General features: G+C 40.4%; 1 protein-coding gene across 5 annotated transcripts in view; it reads right to left on the reverse strand.

The window, feature by feature from the left end:
• Window positions 1–21,600, reverse strand: part of LOC139756535 (ATP-dependent DNA helicase Q1-like) — a 111,616-nt gene that overhangs the window by 43,768 nt on the left and 46,248 nt on the right. For all 5 annotated transcript variants that reach the window (XM_071676082.1, XM_071676080.1, XM_071676078.1 and 2 more), the window contains exons 6-8: window positions 15,427–15,593; window positions 3,007–3,108; window positions 672–826 (exon numbers count right to left, since the gene is read on the reverse strand). In XM_071676082.1, the coding sequence (XP_071532183.1) occupies window positions 672–826; window positions 3,007–3,108; window positions 15,427–15,593 (424 nt within the window). The remainder of the gene's footprint in view (window positions 1–671; window positions 827–3,006; window positions 3,109–15,426; window positions 15,594–21,600) is intronic.

The following is a 21,600-nucleotide window of genomic DNA, read 5'->3' on the forward strand; positions in this document are numbered from 1 at the left end:
ATGAAACACCTAAATAACCAATCAACAGCAGTCATCCTATTTCTTAAAAAATTCATCTGCAATACCATCCACTCCAGCAGCCTTGCCACACTTCATCTTCAAAAGGCTATCACCATCTCCTTTCTCTTCACCAAACTACTCTCCATGACCGTCACTTCACATAGCAACCCGACTCAAATGACCTACACATTCGATGGTCTTTCTGAGTACTAACTCCATTTCCTCCCCACTTCATCAATACCTGTTCCCACTTCCCCTTTTGCCCCCTTCATTGATGTTCCTATTTGTTCTGTTTATCACATATCATTAACCTCCTGGCAAAACACCTTGTTCTCCCTAAAGATGACTGATATTCACTAAACCCAACTTTCATTTTCCCTCTTTTTCAACCCCTGCACATTCATCTAAACCTCTAGCTGCTTTCTCTTATAAATCCCAAAATCATCTGCTTTTCGTCCCTGTACGTACCACCCAAACACCTCTCTCTTCTCTTTCACTAGCAAATTCACCTCTTCATCCCACCACTCACTACCCTTTCTAATCTGCCCATCTCCCACCTTCAATGCCCTTCTTGAAAACCAGTGAAAAATATCTTGAAATAGGTTTTATTATGCCAGGAAATCATAATAACTACAGGGGTAAAATTCGTCTGGACAGAAAAAAATTCCTACCTGTGACTGTCTAAACAATAGCTAATCAATCCATAAAGATTCTCTAGGCCAGTCTGCTCTGTAAATACCATGGTGCTCTGCCGAGTTAAATCTGCAAACCTCCAAAAAATAATACACTTTGCAAGCTTGCCATCTCTTCCTGCTCTCCCACTTTCCTGAAAAAATATAGATATTAGCTCCAACACATTTATGAATAATTCTCACATTAACATTTCTTTCTTTTCCCTATACTTTATGTACTGCTACAACTAGGATTTCAGAGGAATAGGGGATTGACCCATGGCAAGGTAAAATTACTGCATTTAAACTTTCAGACAGAAGTTATGTCCTGCTTCCTGACACATTTTGACACCAAAGCATCTGAGATTCGAAGTATGAAGTAGCAAATGGTCATGTCTTTTTGAACCAACAGATGTTGCACTGTGGTGTTTATGAGAGGGATGGGGGTGGCAGAGAGAGAGAGGGTAAAATGAGAGAAAAGTTGTTGGGGAAAGTAGAAAATGGGCTTGTAAAATCTTGCAATATTGATAATGTTAAGACTGATGGCAATGTTTACAATGTACAGATAATGGATACCAAATAATGATTATCATATGTGTACTGTTAAAAACATGTACTAAGCAGGTGCAGCAGGAACTATCTACCTATATATCTGATGCCTGTTTCCTTTGGGAACTCCATCAAGGAGGGTGGCCACAGTAAAAGGGTCTCCATAACTGTTGAACTCCAGTGCCACTTCTTAGCCTTTAATACCTCACCCTCAACAGGCCATTGGCAGAGGGGAACTCTAGCACAGTGTTTTCAGAGGCTCCTACCTAATGTTCCTGCCAACTACTACTTCCTGACGTGTCTACCAAATTACTAACCCTCCCGATACCCAGGTTGGTAGTACAAGTAATACACCTCCCTGGTCAGTGGCTGCCTACCAACTACTACCTACCTTTTTATTTGGTACACCATTAACCCCCTCACAAAACATCTTATTCTCCCTAAAGTTTACCAATATTCATTTGTCCTATCTTTTAACCCCTGAACCTTGCTCTTGGACTCCTGTCACTTACTCTTATACATCCCCCAAATATTTGCACTCCTTCCCTGTAAGTACCACCTGAATGCCTCTTTTTTCACTTTCACTAGTAACTTTACTTCTTCATCCCACCACTTACTACCTCTGGCATGCCACATACATCTAACTCATGCGCGAGCAATGATTCCCTAGATACCTCTCATTCTTCACTCAATCCCCATGCTTCATCTCCTCTGACCTCTGGCATTCTACACTCAATCTCTCCTGGTGTTTCTTCAAATATATCTCATTCACAAACTCACTTATGCTCACCACTCTCTTCTCACCAACAATGCTTCCTAATTTCTGAAAACCTGTAAAAATCTTCACCCTTGCCTCCACAAGGTAGTGATTAGACATAACACCAGCTGTCCCTCTCAATGCATTTATATCCAGAAATCTCTCCTTACACACCTATCAATCAATATGCAATCCACTAATGCCTGCTGACCACATTCCTTAATCACATGAGTATATTTGTGTACGTCCCTTTTTATAAACCAGGTATTCCCAATCATCAGCCCTTTTTCAGCACACAACTCCACCAGTTGTTTACCATTTGTATTCATAAAACTGAATGCCCTAAGCCCTGCAATCATACCCTCAACTGCCACATTACTCACCTTTGCATTCAAATCACCAATCACTAATATCCAGTCTCTTGCATTAAAATTGCTGACATACTCCCTTGGCTGCTCCCAAAACACTTACCTCTCGTGATCTTTTTTCTCATGGCCTGTTGCGTAGGCACTAATTATCACCTACCTCCCACCATCCATTTTTAGTTTTACCCTTACCAGTCTAGAGTTCACTTCTTTACACTCTTTCACACACTCCCACAACTCCTGCTTCAGGAGTAGTGCTACTCTTTCCTTAGCTCTTGTCCTTTCACCAACCCCAACCCCTGAATTAATCCCTAAGACATTTTCAAACCATTCTTCTCTACCCTTGACCTTTGTTTCATTCAGAGACAGAACATCCAAGTTTCTTCCCTCAAACTTACTACCGATCTCTCCTTTCTTCTCATCTTAGTTACATCGACACACAACCGGACAACCCAGCCTGAGCCTTTGAAGAAGATCAGCACTTCCATCTTTTAGAAATTCAAATACAATTATTATAATCATTGTTACTTAAAACTGAAAATGACTTTGGCAATAACATGCATTAGTTTGATAAAGACAATAAATCAAACAAAAAACACAAGAAATTCATATGGTTACACTGTATGCTAATTTGACTGCTTTTACATAAGTGACCATCACTCACTTGGTAAAAGTTTTCCATTGATTTTGAAATGCAATGATGAATTACAAAGCGAACATCTGGTTTGTCTATCCCCATTCCAAATGCAATGGTAGCAACAACAGCCTAAAAGAAAGATTTAAGTTACAGTAGTGTCATTTATGGTACAAATGAAGTAAATGAGCTCACTATGTATAGGAAAATAATCTGTAAACTTACTTGTAATATGATAAGGTGAAAGCAACAAACATGTAAGTCTCCTAGTCACTGGTAAGTCCATGCCAATCTCCTTGTCATGGTTAAGGCCATGCTAAATGACTGGACCGACTTTTTACTTAAATGGTGTAGCACTAATTCCTAACTACTGAGTGGTTGTTTTGTTTATATAGGAGTCTTTGTTATATAACGGAGAAGTTTCCTTGAAAGCAGAACTTTACATGTTACAACATATGGTGGCCTCAACTTTATCACATAATTCATGATGCAAACAGGAGTTACATTACTGGTGACTATTTCTTGTCAAAATATTCTCAAAAATATTATGTACCAAAAATTTACAGTTAGAATGAATTTTTTACTTATTTCTTTTTCTTTCAAACTTGTCCAATGTTTTCTCACATAAACAACGTAGTGCCAGGAACAGACAAAGAAAAGACACGTCCACCGACATCCATTCTCTAGCAGCCATGTGCAACACAACAAAACCACAGCCCCCCTCTCCACAATCTGGCCACACAGACCTTTCCATGGTTCCCCTGGCTGCTTCAAATGCCCTGATTCAGTCCCCTGACACAACATTGCTCCCTGCATACCACATCATTCCAATTTGCTTTATCACATGCATGCCTTTCACCTTCATCCATGTTCAGGCCCTGGTCATTCGTATCTTTTTTCATTCTATCCCTCCATCTCCAATTTAGTTTCCCTCTTCTTGTCTCCTCCATTTCTGCTACATATATCACCTCTGGCAACCTCTCCTTACACATCTTCTCCATATGTCCAAACCATTTCAACTCTCTCAACCATATTCTTCTTATTACCACACCTCTCATCCTTTTATTACTTACTCAATCAAACAACCTTCTCCCACAAACCGTCCTTAAACATTTAATTTCCAGGACATCCACTCTCCTCTGCACATCCTCATCTATAGCACACAGAAAATAAGTGGTTTAATAAAGAAAAAGTAATTCAGAGAATGGATAGAAATACAAAAGAGCTATTTGCATACATGAACAAAGACAAAGACAAACAAATAAGAGATTGGCCTTTAAAAGAAGGAGACAAAGTTATGATGTGCATCACCCAGAAATATGCCAAACACTACTCAACCAATAGCACAAAAGAAAATGAAGAAACTGATGATAAATTACTCGATGATTGGGATATCATATGGGAGGGTGTTGATTGAGAGGGTAAAGCATGTACAGAGCATAAGACTGGGGAAGAGCAGTGTGGTTTCAGAGGTGGTAGAGGATGTGTGGATCAGGTGTTTGCTTTGAGGAATGTATGTGAGAAATACTTAGAAAAACAGATGGATTTGTAAGTAGCATTTATGGATCTGGAGAAGGCATATGATAGGGTTGATAGAGATGCTTTGTGGAAGGCATTAAGAGTATATGGTGTGGGAGAAGGCATATGATAGGGTTGATAAAGATGCTTTGTGGAAGGTATTAAGAGTATATGGTGTGGGAGGTAAGTTGCTAGAAGCAGCGAAAAGTTTTTACCAAGGATGTAAGGCATGTGTACGAGTAGGAAGAGAGGAAAGTGATTGGTACCCAGTGAATGTCGGTTTACGGCAGGGGTGCGTGATGTCTCCATGGTTGTTTAATTTGTTTATGGATGGGGTGGTCAGGGAGGTGAGTGCAAGAGTTTTAGAGAGAGAGAGGCAAGTATACAGTCTGTTGTGGATGAGAGGGCTTGGGAAGTGAGTCAGTTGTTCGCTGATGATACAGCGCTGGTGGCTGATTTGGGTGAGAAACTGCAGAAGTTGGTGACTGAGTTTGGTAAAGTGTGTGAAAGAGGAAAGCTGAGAGTAGATGTGAATAAGAGCAAGGTAATAGGTTCAGTAAGGTTGAGGGACAAGTTAATTGGGAGGGACGTTTGAATGGAGAAAAACTGGAGGAACTGAAGTGTTTTAGATATCTGGGAGTGGACTTAGCAGCAGATGGAACCATGGAAGTGGAAGTGAGTCACAGGGTGGGGGAAGGGGCGAAGGTTCTGGGAGCGTTGAAGAATGTGTGGAAGGCGAGAACATTATCTCGGAGAGCAAAAATGGGTATGTTTGAAGGAATAGTGGTTCTAACAATGTTATATGGTTGTGAGGCATGGGCTATAGAGAGGGTTGTGCAGAGGAGGGTGGATGTGTTGGAAATGAAATGTATGAGGACAATATGTGGTGTGAGATGGTTTGATCGAGTAAGTAATGAAAGGGTATGAGAGATGTATGGTAATAAAATGTGTGGTTGAGAAAGTAGAAGAGGGTGTGCTGAAATGGTTTGGTCACATGGAGAGAATAAGCAAGGAAAGATTGACAAGAGGTTATATGTGTCAGAGGTAGAGGGAACGAGGAGAAGTGGGAGACCAAATTGGAGGTGCGAGTGAAAAAGATTTTGAACGACTGGGGCCTGAACATACAGGAGGGTAAAAGGAGTGCAAGGAATAGAGTGAATTGGAATGACTTGGTATACTGGGGTTGACGTGCTGTCAATGGATTGAACTGGGGCATGTGAAGCTTCTGGGGTAAACCATGGAAAGTTTTGTGGGGCCTGGATGTGGAAAGGGAGCTGTGGTTTCAGTGTATTACACACGACAGCTAGAGACGGAATGTGAATGAATATGGCCTTTTTTTGTCTTCTGGAGTGGTGATGGGAATGGTTGAAGGCAGCAAGTATGAATATTTACATATGTATATATATATATATATGTATGTCTGTGTATGTATACGTTGAAATGTATAGGTATGTATATGTGCGCATGTGGGAGTTTATGTAAATACATGTGTATGTGGGTGGGTGGGCCATTCTTTTGTCTGTTTCCTTGCACTACTTTGCTAACGCGGGAGACAGCAATTAAGTATAATGAATATAAAAATGAATATGTAAAACAGAAGGAAACACAGTTGAGATGACTCACTAACCAAAGAAATCTGATCCAAGGCCAGATGAAATGCCAGCAAAATTTCTAAAAAGACTGAAAATAAAAAGATAAACTTCTCATGATACTTCTTACTAAGACAAAGCGTAGACCAATTCAGCAAAGCAGACACACAAAGGATGGTACACATAACACAATTACAAGAAGGGGGAATCAATCTGTAGCTAAAAAAATATAGGCCAGCTAGCATAACATCACATATAATAAAAATATTGGAGAATAATACAGAAACACAATTGTAATGCATATTGGAATGTCTTATAAACAACAGACTCATAAATGAAAGCCACACAGATATGTATCTGTGTAAACACATCTACTGGCTTACTATAATGACATATATGAGACTACTGAAAGGAAAAAGAATAGATACCATATTTCTAGATTCTGTAAAAGTATTTTACAACAAAGTAAATTATAGGGTACTTAGTTACTAAAGAAAGCAGTGCAAGATAATACTAAATGGAGAATAAAAAATGGATAAAGAAATTTCTAGCCAACAGAAAGTTTAAAGCAGTTGCAAATGAAGAAGAGCTTTTAGGTGTCCCACAAGGATCAGTAGCAGCTTCAATACTCTTTGTAATCACATCTGAAAGTTAAAAATGTAAGTGAGTGTAAAGAACTTTGCTGATGACATAAGAGTGAGTAAAGAAACGGAAAATTTGCAAAATGATTTGATACCAAATACAAGTAAGGAGAAAACTCTATATATTCAGATTTCTCTTTAAGAGAAATCTAAACACATAAATAATCAAAAAAATGAACTGTTTTTTAGTACATACATATGAAGGACGTACAGGAAAGAAAATAGAAAATTAACAAAACTTTAGAGTGAAATCTGAACATATAAGTCATAGAAAAATAAACAGCATTTCAGTACCTACATACAAAAGACCTATAAGAAAAGAAATAGAAAATGAATGAAACATCAAAGTTCTAGAAATAGCCACAAATGAAATCTAAGATGCATATTGGTATGACAATGCTCTCCAGTAGAATAATGAGTTTTGTGATGTTGAAAACCTTTAAAATACGAGAAAAATTTTTTACGAAAATGTTTAATGTATACATAATAAGTAAAACTGAATTCCGCTGTGCTGTATGGTCACCACAATTTATAAGAAATATACAAATTAGAGAAAATCAAATTACACTACACACTTGGACTTGAGCACATGAATCTATTCATCTATTATACTTAATATTAATGCTGTTTCCAGCATCAGTGAGGTAGCACAAGGAAACAAAGAATGTCCCATCCACTTAGATACATATTTTCTTAACATTATTATGCATAATCGCTGTTTCCTGCATCAGTGAAGTAGTGCCAGGAAAGAGATGAAGAAATGGCCCATCCACCAACAGACACACACACACACTTCAGTGAAAGGCGCGAATGGGGAGGTGATAACAAGTAGTGGTGATGTGAGAAGGAGATGGAGTGAGTATTTTGAAGGTTTGTTGAATGTGTTTGATGATAGAGTGGCAGATATAGGGTGTTTTGGTCGGGGTGGTGTGCAAAGTGAGAGGGTTAGGGAAAATGATTTGGTAAACAGAGAAGAGGTACTAAAAGCTTTGCGGAAGATGAAAGCCGGCAAGGCAGCGGGTTTGGATGGTATTGCAGTGGAATTTATAAAAAAAGGGGGTGACTGTATTGTTGACTGGTTGGTAAGGTTATTTAATGTATGTATGACTCATGGTGAGGTGCCTGCGGATTGGCAGAATGCGTGCATAGTGCCATTGTACAAAGGCATAGGGGATAAGAGTGAGTGCTCAAATTACAGAGGTATAAGTTTGTTGAGTATTCCTGGTAAATTATATGGGAGGGTATTGATTGAGAGGGTGAAGGCATGTACAGAGCATCAGATTGGGGAAGAGCAGTGTGGTTTCAGAAGTGGTAGAGGATGTGTTGATCAGGTGTTTGCTTTGAAGAATGTATGTGAGAAATACTTAGAAAAGCAAATGGATTTGTATGTAGCATTTATGGATCTGGAGAAGGCATATGATAGAGTTGATAGAGATGCTCTGTGGAAGGTATTAAGAATATATGGTGTGGGAGGCAAGTTGTTAGAAGCAGTGAAAAGTTTTTATCAAGGATGTAAGGCATGTGTACGTGTAGGAAGAGAGGAAAGTGATTGGTTCTCAGTGAATGTAGGTTTGTGGCAGGGGTGTGCGATGTCTCCATGGTTGTTTAATTTGTTTATGGATGGGGTTGTTAGGGAGGTGAATGCAAGAGTTTTGGAAAGAGGGGCAAGTATGAAGTCTGTTGGGGATGAGAGAGCTTGGAAAGTGAGTCAGTTGCTGTTCGCTGATGATACAGCGCTGGTGGCTGATTCATGTGAGAAACTGCAGAAGCTGGTGACTGAGTTTGGTAAAGTGTGTGAAAGAAGAAAGTTAAGAGTAAATGTGAATAAGAGCAAGGTTATTAGGTACAGTAGGGTTGAGGGTCAAGTCAATTGGGAGGTGAGTTTGAATGGAGAAAAACTGGAGGAAGTGAAGTGTTTTAGAGATCTGGGAGTGGATTTGGCAGCGGATGGAACCATGGAAGCGGAAGTGGATCATAGGGTGGGGGAGGGGGCGAAAATTCTGGGAGCCTTGAAGAATGTGTGGAAGTCGAGAACATTATCTCGGAAAGCAAAAATGGGTATGTTTGAAGGAACAGTGGTTCCAACAATGTTGTATGGTTGCGAGGCGTGGGCTATGGATAGAGTTGTGCGCAGGAGGATGGATGTGCTGGAAATGAGATGTTTGAGGACAATGTGTGGTGTGAGGTGGTTTGATCGAGTAAGTAACGTAAGGGTAAGAGAGATGTGTGGAAATAAAAAGAGCGTGGTTGAGAGAGCAGAAGAGGGTGTTTTGAAATGGTTTGGGCACATGGAGAGAATGAGTGAGGAAAGATTGACCAAGAGGATATATGTGTCGGAGGTGGAGGGAACGAGGAGAAGAGGGAGACCAAATTGGAGGTGGAAAGATGGAGTGAAAAAGATTTTGTGTGATCGGGGCCTGTTTATGAAGGAGGGTGAAAGGAGGGCAAGGAATAGAGTGAATTGGAGCGATGTGGTATACCAGGGTTGACGTGCTGTCAGTGGATTGAATCAGGGCATGTGAAGCGTCTGGGGTAAACCATGGAAAGCTGTGTAGGTATGTATATTTGCGTGTGTGGACGTTTGTATATACATGTGTATGGGGGTGGGTTGGGCCATTTCTTTCGCCTGTTTCCTTGCGCTACCTCGCAAACGCGGGAGACAGCGACAAAAAAAAAAAAAAAAAAAAAAAAAAAAAAAAAAAAATTATGGATCTGGAGAAGGCACATGATAGAGTTGATAGAGATGCTCTGTGGAAGTTATTAAGAATATATGGTGTGGGAGGAAAGTTGTTAGAAGCAGTGAAAGTTTTTATCGAGGATGTAAGGCATGTGTACGTGTAGGAAGAGAGGAAAGTGATTGGTTCTCAGTGAATGTAGGTTTGCGGCAGGGGTGTGTGATGTCTCCATGGTTGTTTAATTTGTTTATGGATGGGGTTGTTAGGGAGGTAAATGCAAGAGTTTTGGAAAGAGGGGCAAGTATGAAGTCTGTTGGGGATGAGAGAGCTTGGGAAGTGAGTCAGTTGTTGTTCGCTGATGATACAGCGCTGGTGGCTGATTCATGTGAGAAACTGCAGAAGCTGGTGACTGAGTTTGGTAAAGTGTGTGAAAGAAGAAAGTTAAGAGTAAATGTGAATAAGAGCAAGGTTATTAGGTACAGTAGGGTTGAGGGTCAAGTCAATTGGGAGGTGAGTTTGAATGGAGAAAAACTGGAGGAAGTGAAGTGTTTTAGATATCTGGGAGTGGATCTGGCAGCGGATGGAACCATGGAAGCGGAAGTGGATCATAGGGTGGGGGAGGGGGCGAAAATTCTGGGGGCCTTGAAGAATGTGTGGAAGTCGAGAACATCATCTCGGAAAGCAAAAATGGGTATGTTTGAAGGAATAGTGGTTCCAACAATGTTGTATGGTTTCGAGGCGTGGGCTATGGATAGAGTTGTGAGCAGGAGGATGGATGTGCTGGAAATGAGATGTTTGAGGACAATGTGTGGTGTGAGGTGGTTTGATCGAGTGAGTAACGTAAGGGTAAGAGAGATGTGTGGAAATAAAAAGAGCGTGGTTGAGAGAGCAGAAGAGGGTGTTTTGAAGTGGTTTGGGCACATGGAGAGGATGAGTGAGGAAAGATTGACCAAGAGAATATATGTGTCGGAGGTGGAGGGAACGAGAAGAAGAGGGAGACCAAATTGGAGGTGGAAAGATGGAGTGAAAAAGATTTTGTGTGATCGGGGCCTGAACATGCAGGAGGGTGAAAGGAGGGCAAGGAATAGAGTGAATTGGAGCGATGTGGTATACCGGGGTTGACGTGCTGTCAGTGGATTGAATCAAGGCATGTGAAGCGTCTGGGGGTAAACCATGGAAAGCTGTGTAGGTATGTATATTTGCGTGTGTGGAGTATGTATATACATGTGTATGGGGGGTGGGCCATTTCTTTCGTCTGTTTCCTCACTCATTCTCTCTATGTGACCAAACCTTTTCAAAACACACTCTTCTGCTCTCTCAACCACACTCTTTTTATTACCACACATCTCTCTTACCCTTATATTACTTACTCAATCAAACCACCTCACACCACATATTGTCCTCAAACATCACATTTCCAGCACATCCACCCTCCTCCACACAACTCTATCCATAGCCCATGCCTCGCAACCATACAACATTGCTGGAACCACTATTCCTTCAAACATACCCATTTTTGCTTTCCGAGATAATGTTCTCGACTTCCACACATTCTTCAAGGCTCCCAGAATTTTCGCCCCTCCCCACCCTATGATTCACTTCCGAACCATGGTTCCATCTGCTGCCAGATCCACTCCCAGATATCTAAAACACTTCACTTCCTCCAGTTTTTCTCCATTCAAACTTACCTCCCAATTGACTTCACCCTCAACCCTACTGTACCTAATAACCTTGCTCTTATTCACATCTACTCTCAACTTTCTTCTTTCACACACTTTACCAAACTCAGTCACCAGCTTCTGCAGTTTCTCACATGAATCAGCCACCAGCGCTGTATCATCAGCGAACAACAACTGACTCACTTCCCAGGCTCTCTCATCCACAACAGACTGCATACTTGCCTCTCTTTCCAAAACTCTTGCATTCACCTCCCTAACAACCCCATCCATAAACAAATTAAAACAAACATGGAGACATCACACACCCCTGCCACAAACCTACATTCACTAAGAACCAATCACTTTCCTCTCTTCCTACACGTACACATGCCTTACATCCTCGATAAAAACTTTTCACTGCTTCTAACAACTTGCCTCCCACACCATATATTCTTAATACCTTCCACAGAGCATCTCTATCAACTCTATCATATGCCTTCTCCAGGTCCATAAATGCTACATACAAATCCATTTGCTTTTCTAAGTATTTCTCACATACATTCTTCAAAGCAAACACCTGATCCACACATCCTCTACCACTTCTGAAACCACAATGCTCTTCCCCAATCTGATGCTCTGTATATCCCTTCAGCCTCTCAATCAATACTCTCCCATATAATTTACCAAGAATACTCAACAAACTTATAACTCTGTAATTTGAGCATTCACTCTTATCCCCTTTGCCTTTGTACAATGGCACTATGCAAGCATTCCGCCAATCCTCAGGCACCTCACCATGAATCATAGATACATTAAATAACCTTACCAACCAGTCAACAATACTGGGAATATTTACAATTAAATATAACTTCTTCATTTTGAAGATACTGAGGCCCACAACAGTAAAACTCCTCCTCCATACAGTACAAATATGTTATGATCCTCACCCCTTCCTTTAAGGGTGTATAATCAGCCCATAGGCCAATTAAGACAGAACTCTTGAAATAATGGCTTCTGTTAACAGAGAGGTTTGGGCTAGATACTGATTCCCTTACCATTTGGATAACATCTGACAGCTGATGGCCATTAGATATACATATACTTTTCTTTCTGCTGCAACACTGGTCAAATACCAAACAAAGTGGTAAATAACTATAAAAAATATATCGATTTATTTTATTTTGCTTTGTCGCTGTCTCCCGCGCTAACGAGGTAGTGCAAGGAAACAGACGAAAGAAATGGCCCAACCCACCCACACACACATGTATATACATACACGTCCACACATGCAAATATACATACCTATACATCTCAACATATACATATATATACACATACAGACATATACATTCAAACTTACCTCCCAATTGACTTGACCCTCACCCCTACTGTACCTAATAACCTTGCTCTTATTCACATCTACTCTCAACTTTCTTCTTTCACACACTTTACCAAACTCAGTCACCAGCTTCTGCAGTTTCTCACATGAATCAGCCACCAGCGCTGTATCATCAGCGAACAACAACTGACTCACTTCCCAGGCTCTCTCATCCCCAACAGACTTCATACTTGCCCCTCTTTCCAAAACTCTTGCATTCACCTCCCTAACAACCCCATCCATGAACAAATTAAACAACCATGGAGACATCACACACCCCTGCCGCAAACCTACATTCACTGAGAACCAATCACTTTCCTCTCTTCCTACACGTACACATGCCTTACTTCCTCGATAAAAACTTTTCACTGCCCCTAACAACTTGCCTCCCACACCACATATTCTTAATACCTTCCACAGAGCATCTCTATCAACTCTATCATATGCCTTCTCCAGATCCATAAATACTACATACAAATCCATTTGCTTTTCTAAGTATTTCTCACGTACATTCTTCAAAGCAAACACCTGATCCACACATCCTCTACCACTTCTGAAACCACACTGCTCTTCCCCAATCCGGTGCTCTGTACATGCCTTCACCCTCTCAATCAATACCCTCCCATATAATTTCTCAGGAATACTCAGCAAACTTACACCTCTGTAATTTGAGCACTCATTCTTATCCCCTTTGCCTTTGTACAATGGCACTGTGCAAGCATTCCGAAAATCTTCAGGCACCTCACCATGAGTCACAAATACATACACACACATACATACCAATCAGTCAACAATACAGTCACCCCTTTTTTAATAAATTCCACTGCAATACCATCCAAATCCGCCGCCTTGCCGGCTTTCATCTTCCGTAAAGCTTTACTACCTCTTCTCTGTTTACCAAATCATTCTCCTTAACCCTCTAACTTCGCACACCACCTCGACCAAAACACCCTATATATGCCACTCTATCATCAAACATTCAAAATACTCATTCCATCTCTTCTCACATCACCACTACTTGTTATCACCTCTCCATTTGCCCCCTTCACTGATGTTCCCATTTGTTCCCTTGTCTTATGCACTTTATTTACCTCCTTCCAAACATCTTTTTATTCTTCCTAAAATTTAATGATACTCTCTCACCCCAACACTCATTTGCCCTCCATTTCAGCTCTTGCACCTTTCTCTTGACCTCCTGCCTCTTTCTTTTATACATCTCCCAATCATTTGCATTATTTCCCTGCAAAAATCATCCAATGCCTCTCTCTTCTCTTTCACTAACAATCTTACTTCTTCATCCCACCACTCATTACCCTTTCTAATCTGCCCACCTCCCACACTTATCATGCCACAAGCATCTTTTGCAAAAGCCATCACTGCTTCCCTACATATACCCCATTCCTCCCCCACTCCCCTTACATCCTTTGTTCTCACCTTTTTCCATTCTGTACTCAGTCTCTCCTGGTACTTCCTCATACAAGTCTCCTTCCCAAGCTCACTTACTCTCACTACTCTTTTCACCCCAACATTCTCTCTTCTTTTCTGAAAACCTCTACAAATCTTCACTTTCACTTCCACAAGATAATGATCAGACATCCCTCCAGTTGCACCTCTCAGTACATTAACATCCAAAAGTCTCTCTTTCGCGCGCCTATCAATTAACACGTAATCCAATAACGCTCTCTGGCCATCTCTCCTACTTACATACTTATATTCATATATATCTCTCTTTTTAATCCAGGTATTCCCAATCAGCAGTCCTTTTTCAGCACATAAATCTACAAGCTCTTTGCCATTTCCATTTACAACACTGAACACCCCGCGTACACCAATTACTCCCTCAACTGCCACATTACTCACCTTTGCATTCAAAATCATCCATCACTATAACCTGGTCTTGTGCATCAAAACTACTAACACACTCATTCAGCTGCTCCCAAAACACTTGCCTCTCATGATCTTTCTTCTCATGCCCAGGTGCATATGCACCAATAATCACCCATCTCTCTCCATCCACTTTCAGTTTTACCCATATCAATCTAGAGTTTACTTTCTTACACTCTATCACATACTCCCACCACTCCTGTTTCAGGAGTAGTGCTACTCCTTCCCTTGCTCTCGTCCTCTCACTAACCCCTGACTTTACTCCCAAGACATTCCCAAACCACTCTTCCCCTTTACACTTGAGCTTCATTTCACTCACAGCCAAAACGTCCAGGTTCCTTTCCTCAAGCACACTACCTATCTCTCCTTTTTTCTCATCTTGGTTACATCAATACACATTTCGACACCCCAATCTGAGCCTTCGAGGAAGATGAGCACTCCCCACGTGATACCTTCTTCTGTTTCCCTTTAGAAAATTAAAATACAAGAACGGGAGGGTTTCTAACCACCCCGCTCCCGTCCCCTTTAGTTGCCTTCTACGACATGTGAGGAATGCGTGGGAAGTATTCTTTCTCCCCTATCTCCTATATATACAGTAGCAAAAATAAACATGTGCTCTCTCTTATTACACTGATCTCCCTTTACTTTAACAAATCTTAGACAAATATACTGGCCTCAATTTATAACATACACCTTAGAAATAACTGAGATGGGTACAGATTAACTTTTATACATTTACCCAACAGCACTATACCACATCTTACTCAAGAGCCATTTCAGAGGGAGAGAGGGCAAAAAGCTTGTAAACATTCCAATACTTCTTCTATTCTTGTACACAAGTACTCCCTATTATTCTATCTTGTATCTTACGTATGCTTTGTTTTTCCATAATTTGTAATAACAGTAAAAATATTTACTATTAATTCACTTACAAACAAATAAACAAAATTTCATATTATATAATGATAAGATTCTTCAAAATAATACAATATACCTTAGAAAACTGAACAAAATATAATGGATAACTGAAACAATTATTGGTAAGGAGGGGAGATAACTGTAACAAAACTGATATAGTAACTATGAGACACTCTATACTACCCTTACCTCATAAAACAAGTTTGGTCGATTGAAGGATGCCTTAAGAACTAAACAGCCTTGGATATCAAGAATTTTCTGGATATCCTGAATGACTTTTGAAGTGGCCGTGGCAGTCAATCCCAAGATTGGTGTTCCACTGAACATTTTACGCATGATACCCAGAAATTTGTAATCTGAAGAAAAATTACATTACATAAATCATCAATACATCAACATCCATTCCTTACATCCTGAGAAAAGTGTATGCTGAAGAATACTACATGATAATCTAACAGTAACATGAAAGATATCTTTAGCTTCCATTATATAAGATAATTCACTGCAGAAACTTCATTAAATAAATTCAAACTCATCTCCTCTTTGAACTCAGCACGTACATACATACCAACAATGATCCAACTACATACAAAGAAACTCAAATATGAAATGGATATCTTATTGTGCGTATATTAATAAAAAGATTGGCGGATAACAAGTAGTGTTATAAACTCTGCCACTGAGTAGCACAAGAAAATCAATCAAAATTAATCAAACAGTTTCCCTAAGAAAGTAAGGCAACTCAAACTGACAGAAAAAGTAATCATGAAAAGTTGGAAATATATAAAGATAAAGAAATGTGGAGTAAAACAGTGGTGTGAAGATTATGTTCACGCTGTGTTATATTACTGAATAGGGCTACTCTGGGTGTTTGCCCATACATAACACAATATCCTATCAACTGCAGTCTAAATATAACAATTCATTTGCTTACCTTCAAGTTGTTGCATCTCTAATTCATAAGTTCTTTCAATTATCCCTGCATATTAACTTATTTATGAGCGGGGGGCTGGAAATCCTCCCCTCTCGTTTTTTTTTTTTTTTTTTTCTTTAATTTTCGAAAAGAAGGAACGGAGAAGGGGGCCAGGTGAGGATATTCCCTCAAAGGCCCAGTCCTCTGTTCTTAATGCTACCTCGCTATCGCGGGAGATGGCGAATAGTATGAAAAAAAAAAAAGAAAAAAAAAAAATTAACTTATTTGTTCTCTGGCACACAATTACATAAAATTTTGTGTCAAAGCCAGAAAATGATCATCATAAAACACGCTCTATGAAAATCTTTGATAATCTAATAATGATAATAATAATAATAATAATAATAATAATAATTTTTCTTTTTTTTTATTATACTTTGTCGCTGTCTCCCGCGTTTGCGAGGTAGCGCAAGGAAACAGACGAAAGAAATGGCCCAACCCCCCCCCATACACATGTATATACATACGTCCACACACGCAAATATACATACCTACACAGCTTTCCATGGTTTACCCCAGACGCTTCACATGCCCTGCTTCAATCCACTGACAGCACGTCAACCCCGGTATACCACACCGCTCCAATTCACTCTATTCCTTGCCCTCCTTTCACCCTCCTGCATAAACAGGCCCCGATCACACAAAATCTTTTTCACTCCATCTTTCCACCTCCAATTTGGTCTCCCTCTTCTCCTCGTTCCCTCCACCTCCGACACATATATCCTCTTGCTCAATCTTTCCTCACTCATTCTCTCCATGTGCCCAAACCACTTCAAAACACCCTCTTCTGCTCTCTCAACCACGCTCTTTTTATTTCCACACATCTCTCTTACCCTTACGTTACTCACTCGATCAAACCACCTCACACCACACATTGTCCTCAAACATCTCATTTCCAGCACATCCATCCTCCTGCGCACAACTCTATCCATAGCCCACGCCTCGCAACCATACAACATTGTTGGAACCACTATTCCTTCAAACATACCCATTTTTGCTTTCCGAGATAATGTTCTCGACTTCCACACATTCTTCAAGGCCCCTAGGATTTTCGCCCCCTCCCCCACCCTATGATCCACTTCCGCTTCCATGGTTCCATCCGCTGCCAGATCCACTCCCAGATATCTAAAACACTTTACTTCCTCCAGTTTTTCTCCATTTAAACTCACCTCCCAATTGACTTGACCCTCAACCCTACTGTACCTAATAACCTTGCTCTTATTCACATTTACTCTTAACTTTCTTCTTCCACACACTTTTCCAAACTCAGTCACCAGCTTCTGCAGTTTCTCACATGAATCAGCCACCAGCGCTGTATCATCAGTGAACAACAACTGACTCACTTCCCAAGCTCTCTCATCCCCAACAGACTTCATACTTGCCCCTCTTTCCAAAACTCTTGCATTTACCTCCCTAACAACCCCATCCATAAACAAATTAAACAACCATGGAGACATCACACACCCCTCCCGCAAACCTACATTCACTGAGAACCAATCACTTTCCTCTCTTCCTACACGTACACATGCCTTACATCCTCGATAAAAACTTTCACTGCTTCTAACAACTTTCCTCCCACACCATATATTCTTAATACCTTCCACAGAGCATCTCTATCAACTCTATCATATGCCTTCTCCAGATCCATAAATGCTACATACAAATCCATTTGCTTTTCTAAGTATTTCTCACATACATTCTTCAAAGCAAACACCTGATCCACACATCCTCTACCACTTCTGAAACCACACTGCTCTTCCCCAATCTGATGCTCTGTACATGCCTTCACCCTCTCAATCAATACCCTCCCATATAATTTACCAGGAATACTCAACAAACTTATACCTCTGTAATTTGAGCACTCACTCTTATCCCCTTTGCCTTTGTACAATGGCACTATGCACGCATTCCGCCAATTCTCAGGCACCTCACCATGAGTCATACATACATTAAATAACCTTACCAACCAGTCAACAATACAGTCACCCCCTTTTTTAATAAATTCCACTGCAATACCATCCAAACCCGCTGCCTTGCCGGCTTTCATCTTCCGCAAAGCTTTCACTACCTCTTCTCTGTTTACCAAATCATTTTCCCTAACCTTCTCACTTTGCACACCACCTCGACCAAAACACCCTATATCTGCCACTCTATCATCAAACACATTCAACAAACTTTCAAAATACTCACTCCATCTCCTTCTCACATCACCACTACTTGTTATCACCTCCCCACTTGCGCCCTTCACCGAAGTTCCCATTTGCTCCCTTGTCTTACGCACTTTATTTACCTCCTTCCAGAACATCTTTTTATTCTCCCTAAAATTTAATGATACTCTCTCACCCCAACTCTCATTTGCCCTTTTTTTCACCTCTTGCACCTTTCTCTTGACCTCCTGTCTCTTTCTTTTATACATCTCCCACTCAATTGCATTTTTTCCCTGCAAAAATCGTCCAAATGCCTCTCTCTTCTCTTTCACTAATACTCTTACTTCTTCATCCCACCACTCACTACCCTTTCTAATCAACCCACCTCCCACTCTTCTCATGCCACAAGCATCTTTTGCGCAATCCATCACTGATTCCCTAAATACATCCCATTCCTCCCCCACTCCCCTTACTTCCATTGTTCTCACCTTTTTCCATTCTGTACTCATTCTCTCCTGGTGCTTCCTCACACAGGTCTCCTTCTCAAGCTCACTTACTCTCACCACCCTCTTCACCCCAACATTCACTCTTCTTTTCTGAAAACCCATACAAATCTTCACCTTAGCCTCCACAAGATAATGATCAGACATCCCTCCAGTTGCACCTCTCAGCACATTAACATCCAAAAGTCTCTCTTTCGCACGTCTGTCAATTAACACGTAATCCAATAACGCTCTCTGGCCATCTCTCCTACTTACATAAGTATACTTATGTATATCTCGCTTTTTAAACCAGGTATTCCCAATCATCAGTCCTTTTTCAGCACATAAATCTACAAGCTCTTCACCATTTCCATTTACAACACTGAACACCCCATGTATACCAATTATTCCCTCAACTGCCACATTACTCACCTTTGCATTCAAATCACCCATCACTATGACCCGGTCTCGTGCATCAAAACCACTAACACACTCATTCAGCTGCTCCCAAAACACTTGCCTCTCTTGATCTTTCTTCTCATGCCCAGGTGCATATGCACCAATAATCACCCACCTCTCTCCATCAACTTTCAGTTTTACCCATATTAATCGAGAATTTACTTTCTTACACTCTATCACATACTCCCACAACTCCTGTTGCAGGAGTATTGCTACTCCTTCCCTTGCTCTTGTCCTCTCACTAACCCCTGACTTTACTCCCCAAACATTCCCAAACCACTCTTCCCCTTTACCCTGAGCTTCGTTTCACTCAGAGCCAAAACATCCAGGTTCCTTTCCTCAAACATAATAATAATAATAATAATTATTTATTTATTTATTATTTATTATACTTTGTCGCTGTCTCCCGCGTTTGCGAGGTAGCGCAAGGAAACAGACAAAAGAAATGCCCCCCCCCCCATACACATGTATATACATACGTCCACACACGCAAATATACATACCTACACAGCTTTCCATGGTTTACCCCAGACGCTTCACATGCCTTGCTTCAATCCACTGACAGCACGTCAACCCCGGTATACCACATCGATCCAATTCACTCTATTCCTTGCCCTCCTTTCACCCTCCTGCATGTTCAGGCCCCGATCACACAAAATCTTTTTCACTCCATCTTTCCACCTCCAATTTGGTCTCCCTCTTCTTGTTCCCTCCACCTCCGAGACATATATCCTCTTGGTCAATCTTTCCTCACTCATCCTCTCCATGTGCCCAAACCACAAATCTAATATCAACATGAAAGACATCTTTAGCTTCCATTTTATAAGATAATTCATTGCAGAAACTTCATTAAATGAGTTCAAACTCATTTCCTCTTTGAACTCAGTACGTACATACATACCAACAATGATCCAACTACATACAAAGATACTCAAATATGAAATGGATATCTTATTGTGCATACACTGATAAAAAGATTGGTGGATAACAAGTAGTGTTATAAACTCTGCCACTGAGTAGCACAAGAAAATCAATCAAAATTAATTAAACAGTTTCCCTAAGAAAGTAAGGCAACTCAAACTGACAAAAAAAGGTAATCATGAAAAGTTGGAAATATATAAAGAAATGTGGAATAAAACAGTGGTGTGAAGATTATGTTTACGTTGTCTTATATTACTGAATAGGGCTACTCTGGGTGTTTGCCCATACATAACATAATATCCTATCCTATCAACTGTAGTCTAAATATAACTTCATTTGCTTACCTTCAAGTTGTTGCATCTCTACTTCATAAGTTCTTTCAATTAGCCCTGCATATTAACTATTTGTTCTCTAGCACACAGTTACATAAAATTTTGTGTCAAAGCCAGAAAATGATCATCATAAAACATACTCTATGAAAATCTTTGATAATCTCATAATGATAATAATAATAATAATAATAATAAAGGCAAAGGGGATAAGAGTGAGTGCTCAAATTTCAGAGTATATGTTTGCTGAGTATTCCTGGGAAATTATATGGAAGAGTATTGATTGAGAGGGCGAGGGCATGTACAGAGCATCAGATTGGGGAAGAGTGGTGCGGTTTCAGAAGTGGTAGAGGATAAGTGGATCAGGTGTTTGCTTTGAAGAATGTATGTGAGAAATACTTAGAAAAGCAAATGGATTTGTATGTAGCATTTATGGATCTGGAGAAGGAATATGATAGAGTTGACAGAGATGCTCTGTGGAAGGTACTAAGAATATATGGTGTGGGAGGCAAGTTGCTAGAAGCAGTGAAAAGTTTTTATCGAGGATGTAAGGCATGTATACCTGTAGGAAGAGAGGAAAGTGATTGGTTCTCAATGAATGTAGGTTTGCGGCAGGGATGTGTGATGTCTCCATGGTTGTTTAATTTGTTTATGGATGGGGTTGTTAGGGAGGTGAATGCAAGTTTTGGAAAGAGGGGCAAGTATGAAGTCTGTTAGGGATGAGAGAGCTTGGGAAGTGAGTCAGTTGTTGTTTGCTGATGATACAGCGATGGTGGCTGATTCATGTGAAAAACTGCAGAAGCTGGTGACTGAGTTTGGTAAAGTGTAGGAAAGAAGAAAGTTACGAGTAAATGTGAATAAAAGCAAGGTTATTAGGTACAGTAGGGTTGAGGGTCAAGTCAATTGGGAGGTAAGTTTGAATGGAGAAAAACTGGAGGAAGTAAAGTGTTTTAGATATCTGGGAGTGGATCTGGCAGCGGATGGAACCATGTTAGTGAAGTGAATCATAGGGTGGGGGAGGGGGCGAGAATCCTGGGAGCCTTGAAGAATGT

This window comes from Panulirus ornatus, chromosome 22 (assembly GCF_036320965.1).
Source record: "Panulirus ornatus isolate Po-2019 chromosome 22, ASM3632096v1, whole genome shotgun sequence".
Taxonomy (NCBI): Eukaryota; Metazoa; Arthropoda; class Malacostraca; order Decapoda; family Palinuridae; genus Panulirus; species Panulirus ornatus.